The 6,561-nt window shown below is 41.4% G+C and overlaps 1 protein-coding gene across 1 annotated transcript; it reads left to right on the top strand.

Annotated features, from left to right (window-relative positions):
• Positions 1 to 4,839: 4,839 nt before the first annotated feature.
• Positions 4,840 to 5,658, top strand: LOC148214763 (uncharacterized; the record flags this gene model as incomplete). The annotated part of the gene is made up of 1 exon (XM_088149274.1): positions 4,840 to 5,658. A coding segment is annotated over one exon (819 nt), but the record flags the coding sequence as incomplete, so codon positions are not given.
• Positions 5,659 to 6,561: the final 903 nt, after the last annotated feature.

Below are 6,561 nucleotides of genomic sequence, written 5' to 3'. Positions count from 1 at the left end.
CTAATTTAAAAGCCTGGGAAAATAGAAAGGTCTTTGCCTGATGCTGAAATGATCCCAGTGCAGGCCAGTCAAGCCTGTCTGGGGAAGGAATTCCATAACTTGGTGAGGGGACGGGGAGGAGAGCCTCATTACATGATCTGACGGTCTGGATAGGTATGGAAGAAGGCGCTTCTTCAGGTAACCTGCTCCTAAGCCACTGAGGTCTTTAAAGGTCAAAAACAGCACTTTGAACTGGGTCGGAAAACAGACCAGCAGCCAATACAGATGGCAAAGAACTGGTATAATATGTTGTTATCAGCCAGCGAAAAGTGAGCAATCTAGTTGCTCTATTTTGAACTGACTGAAGTTTCCAAAAAGTTTTCAAAGGCGGTCCTACGTACAAGACATTGCAATAATCCAACTGGAAATTTACCAGAGCATGAATAACTGTTGCGAGGCTGTCTCTGCCCAGGTAAGGTTGCAGTTGCTTAATAAGCTGAAGCTGATAAAAGGCACTCCATCCCACCAAGGCCACCTGGACCTTTAGTGACAATGATGGATCTAGGAGTACCCCCAAACTGCAAACCTGCTCCTTTAGGACAAGTGCAGACACCTCCAGGACAGACAAGACACCACTTAACTAGACAAAGGCATCACCTACAAACAGCATCACCATCTTGTCTGGACTGAGTTTCAGGTTAATCCAGTCTATTACCTTGCCCAAGCACTGGTTCAGAATGCCAACTGTTTCATCTGTGTTACATGAAAAGGAGAGATAGAGCTGGGTGTCATCTGCATATTGATGGCATCTCAGCCCACATCACAGTGGTTTCATGCAGATGTTAAAAAGCATGGAAGATAAAATGAAACCCTAAGGTACTCCATAACCCAACCACTATGAGGCAGAGGAGTAATCTCCCAGCACCATCTTTGGGAAGCAGCCATCTAAGGAGGAGAGGAACCACTATAATACAGTGCCCCCACATTCCAACTCTGACAGCCTATCTAGGAGGATACTATGGTTGATGATATTGAAAGCTGCTGAGAGAACCAAGAGGACCACTCTCATTTTCTTCTCAACACAGGTCATCCTACAGGGCCATCAAGGCAGTTTCTGTTCCATAGCCAGGCCTGAAACTGCATTGAAATTTTGTAGAAAATATTTCATTCAAAGGAGCCTGCAGGTGATTGGCTACCACCCATTCAAGCACCTTGCTGAGGAAGGGAATATGGCCACAAGTCTACAGTTGCTTTCATTCTCTGGGTTCAGATTTAGTTTTTTTAGAAGTGGCCTCTCACTACCTCTTTTGGAGAGGCTGGAACTGCTCCCTCTCTCAATGAAACATCTGCTATCTCCTAGACCCTGCCAGATAACACTTTCTATTTTCTTCTCACAACACTGAAAGATTGACTAGGTAAAGAGAGTTATTAGTTCAAAGTCATGTAATGAATTTCATGACTGATTACAATAGTCGATTCCTAACCATGACCAGGGATGGACACAGTGGGTACACTGGGAACGATCACTTTTCATGTCACTTCCCCACTCATAAAATGAGACTACCAACTGCAGCAACATAGCTAGCCCATGTGGTAAAAGGCTAGAGGTCTCAAACCACCTCTCCCCAAAGCCCACTAGATCAACTTACTCTGGCTCTGCCCTCCTGCAATCTGGTGAATAAAAAGGTAAAAATGAAATAATGAAATAATGTCTATTGTGAGTTCCTGGCCATGTAGTGTTGACTACATGGTTAAGTGTGTGTGTATTAAAGAAAGAAATAAGAAAAAGAAAAAAAGCATACAATTATGCCTTCCACCCTTCTTTTTATTGAGTAATTTTCATCTTAAACTTTCCCCCAACCACTTCATCCCTTTTAATCTCCAGTCCCAAAATCAACAATTCGTTTTTTTTCTTCTTTCACCTAAATGTCCATATAAGGTTTCCAGTCTACATGGCTAAATGTTTCAGGCCTTCTTCTCCTTGTTTGGAGATAAATAAATCTCTCAAGAGGTAAATAAAATCAAATTTTATTTTTAAAAAAAAGAAATCCAAAGGTATGATATATGAAACTCAAAATAGATGCAATGTTCTTACCAGTCTTTAATATGGTACTGATCTGCTATAATTGGTAAGCTAGAGTAGCTGAAGCGTGCTGCTTCCAAATTAGATTTTGGCTCACAAGAAGTTAATAAAGAGAAAATAAAATTCTAGAAAACAGTCTGAAATTACATAGAATGCCCTACTTATGCAGAGTAATATGAACAAGAGACAATAAGTCTTAACTAACACACACAGACAAAAGAAGTGAAAACTTAATGCAGTGTCTGACTAAAAGAATTGCCAATTTTTATAGATAAGTTGAATTCCAGAAAAAAGTTCTCTGCTTCTTTCTCCTGGACCTCCCCTAACTTCTTGGGGTATTTCAGCTATTTATCAGAGCTGTTGAAGAGACAGTTATATTACACTTGTTTTCCCAGCTCAGGTGCAAAGGTTCCTTCCTCCATTTTCTCAGAGTTCTGCCCTTGTCTTTTAAAAGAACCTTTTTCTCTCTTTATTTAAAAGGGGAAGCATTAAGGAAATCTCCTTACTAAAGCTCATATCTGACAGAAGGTGCATATTCAAACTCAGACACTATCTGACATTTAGACTGTCTAGGACTCTACAATATTGATGGCATCTCAGCCCACATCACAGTGGTTTCATGCAGATGTTAAAAAGCATGGAAGATAAAATGAAACCCTAAGGTACTCAGGCTGACTTATCATAGTACTATCTTTATATTATTATACCAACATTTTTTTCCTCTTTAGGATTGCACTAATTAGATCAATAATTCCAACAGCTCTGAATGCAGTTTTGACAGTAAATCATACCAGGATACCCAACTAGCTAAACAATTTAGCCTAATAAATAGCAGGACTGATAAATTTGGAGACACATAAGGACTATGGATGGCATATGTATATCAAGAATGGATAACTTTTTTCCCCCCAATAGATACATTTGGGATTTTGAGAGCATGTCAAGGGCGTTTTAGCAAAGAGCTACCACGCTGAGCATGGCTTATCCCAAAACAGAAAGCACTCATTTACCATAAGCAGGTTGCCCTATGCCATTCACCCATCCCCTCGTGATATTCTCTACCAATGTTGTCATTTTTATGGGCAGTGAGCACACTTCCAAATACAGCATCAAGCTGCAACCATCCGCTATCTGCATTTCTATGGAAGCTGAACTGTGGAATTCTTGTTAATAAAGATGATGGTAGAGGTTGACACTTTACTTTGCTGGATTTCACCCGGCTATATATTTGTTTTTTAATTAAAAGGATCTAGAAAAAGATGAAGCAAGGAGTCTGGCAGGTATCGGGGAGGCATCTACTGTCTGTGTGCATTGGTATCCCTAGACATCACATTGCCTGATCCTGATATTCATAAGCAGTAATTTGTCAAGTCCTCAGCTGAATACACTGCTCCGGTCCCAGCTTTCATAATAATACATTCAGGCATTGTTGTATTTAATTTCAAGGAGTACATATGCAACAAGGTTAGAATAAAACCTCTGGTTGAAATCTAGCTGTTAAAGTGATCGCTGTAATGCAAATTCATAAGCTTGTTTTCTATTTTCATATACATTTTGCATATATTTTTGCTCTTTGATGTATGCAGTATGCCTCCCGCTCTTTCGGGGGGGGGTAAACTTTGCTGTAGCTATATATTTAGCAAAGCAAATGTGCTGAAGGAATAAATCTGAACAAATTACACAAGAAGGAAGTCTCTTTTTGTACCTTTTTGCTGCATCATTTTGGCAATCCCAAGATCAGTGCATCATTCCTTTTCATCTAGCCTGCCCAGGTTGACTTCCTTCTCACCTTCCACTCCAAAATTTGCCTATCTTGCAAATGGGAAAAGTGTTAAACATTAAAATATTTAAGAAACTGATGGAGTTGCATTTATTTCCCACCTTGTTTTCTCCCTTTCCAGTAATGTCAGGAGATGCTATATTTACAGTTAGGCTTAAAGGTATTATATGGCTAAGGAAGCACTAAAAGTTTATATTAAAAACATCTCACATAATGCAGAAAGAGACCTAAAGGCTCTATGTTTGGAGTATAGTGTAGCCATGCTGGCCTTTGTCCATTGCTATTTGGTTTCCTTTAAAAGTAAATTATGGATTCCTTTCCACTTTATTATTCAGTACTTCTACTCTGAGAATTCTGATTTCCTCTTCACATAAATGAAATTCATAGTTATTTAATATATTTTCACATACATTTCAATTGACTCTGTATCAGACTATCAAGGATTGGTCCTACACTTCCATTTGCTCAACATGTATAGTCAACAGTCCCTTTTGCATTATTTTACAATCATTGGCAGGATGCCTACACAACAGCAATGTTCACAACATTCAACATGCTAGACTAGGCTAAAATAGTGTTGGATATCCTCTGACCCAATGTATTAATGGAATGTAGACATTGCCTTTGCATATAAGGATACGGATAAGGGACGGAAACAGCATTGGTTGCACTCATGGATGATCTCTGGCGGGAGCAGGATGGGGGTAGTGCATCCATCCTTGCTCTTTTTGACCTCTCAGTGGCTTTCGATACCATCAACCATGGTACCCTTTTGGGTCAACTTGGGGAGTTGGGAGTGGGTGACACAGTTTTGTACTGGTTCTCTTCCTTCCTCCAAGGTCAATCCCAATCGGTGTTGATTAGAGGCGAGAGGTCCAGCTCGCGGCCCCTCCTTTGTGGGGTGCCCCAGGGTTCGGTACTCTCTCCGCTCCTTTTTAACAACTACATGAAACCACTGGGTGAGATCATCCATTACCATGGGATAAGGTATCATTAATATGCTGATGATACCCAGTTATACATCTCCATCCCAGGTGAGGTGAGTGATGCCGTGACCACCCTTTCACGGTGCCTGGAGGCTGTGGGAGTCAGGATGGGGTGCAACAGGCTTCAGCTGAACCCTGGTAAGACAGAGTGGCTATGGATTGGAGGCCCCTCTGTATCCAAGGATTTACCATCTTTGGTTTTGGATGGGGCTGCACTGCACTGGACGGACCCAGTGCGTAATCTGGGGGTCCTCCTGGACTCACGACTCCTGCTTGAGGAGCAGGTGGCAGTCATGGCCAGGAGAGCCTTTGCCCACCTTCATGTGGTACACCAGCTACAACCCTTCCTGGATCAGGAGGCACTCTGGTCAGTCACTCATGCCCTGGTCATCTCTCAGCTAGACTGTTGTAATGCGCTCTACATGGGGCTACCTTTGAAGAATATCCGGAAGCTACGGCTGGTCCAAAATGGGGCCATGCGGATAATTTTGAGTGCCCCAAGAATGGCGCATATAACACCTTCACTACGCGACCTGCATTGGGTCCCAATCTGCTTCCGGGTCCAATTCAAAGTGTTGGTTATCACCTTTAAAGCCCTACATGGCATGGGTCCAGGTTACCTGAGGGACCATCTAACCCCTGTCACATCAACCCGTCCCACCCAGGCAGGCAGAGAGGGCATGTTCTCTCCGTCAGCAAGAGAATGTCAACTGGTGAGGCCCAGGAGGAGAGCCTTCTCTGCTGTTGCTTCCGCCCTTTGGAACATTCTCCCCCCAGAGGTGCAGCAGGCCCCTACCCTGTCAGCCTTCCAGAAAAAATTGAAGACCTGATTCTGCCAGCTTGTGTGGGGGGATAACAACTCTACCCAATCCTGGGGGTGGCTAGTGCCTCAATGACATTCCCTGCGTGATTGCCAATTATTTTGGATCTTTTTATTTTGTATTTTGTATTTATTATTGTAATATTGTAATTTTAATTGATTTTAATTGTTTTGTAAACTACCCAGAGTCATTTAACAAGATGGGCAGTGACAAATTCGATAAATAAATAAATCAATCAAGCTATCTCATTAAGATATAAGATGATTTATTTGTTTGGGCCTAGAATATTATATGAACCAGCTTGAGAAAAGGAATGTATTCATTGAAAGGGAAGTGGTGCTGAGTTGCTATGAACATACCAGAAAGGGAAGCTGGGAAACTGGGGACATCACATCACTTTAGATATATGAACTGCCTGCAAGTTCTCAGTTTAATCCAGTGTCCATTCTTAGCTAGTGAAAGCTCTTTGAATTACCTTTCTCCTAAAATGGAGTGACTTCTCATAGATCAAATGTCAATCATTCTCTAGATGTACCTTTTCTTGAAATTCAATTATTGGGATATTTTATATATCCACAGGTTATTGACGGAGGATACTTTGCACCACTTGAGGAATGAAAGTGCCTAGCAGACGTCATAGTTACATATGTGACTTCATCAAAACATCTTGGACTGAGATTTCAACCATTTCTCATCAAGAGAAAATTTCCTTGCCCTTGTGCTAAGGTAGGAAACTTATAGAAATAACAAGCCAGTGTTACCATTATTACTATTCATCTATATTGACTAAAATCTAGTTTCACGCCTTGAAGAAACAACAGGAGTCGTGCTAGATAGGCAAAAAGAACATAAAGCAGGTTAAAAGACCCTATTCCTATCTGCCACACTATCTCACACGGACTTATTTTGCAT

The sequence above is a fragment of the Python bivittatus genome, unplaced genomic scaffold (genome assembly GCF_059951505.1).
Source record: "Python bivittatus isolate LINGU-HERP-01145 unplaced genomic scaffold, Pbiv_v1 ctg000590_np1212, whole genome shotgun sequence".
Lineage (NCBI taxonomy): Eukaryota > Metazoa > Chordata > Lepidosauria > Squamata > Pythonidae > Python > Python bivittatus.
The sequence above is the reverse complement of the archived record's forward strand: the minus strand, read 5'-3'. Positions and strand labels throughout refer to the sequence as shown.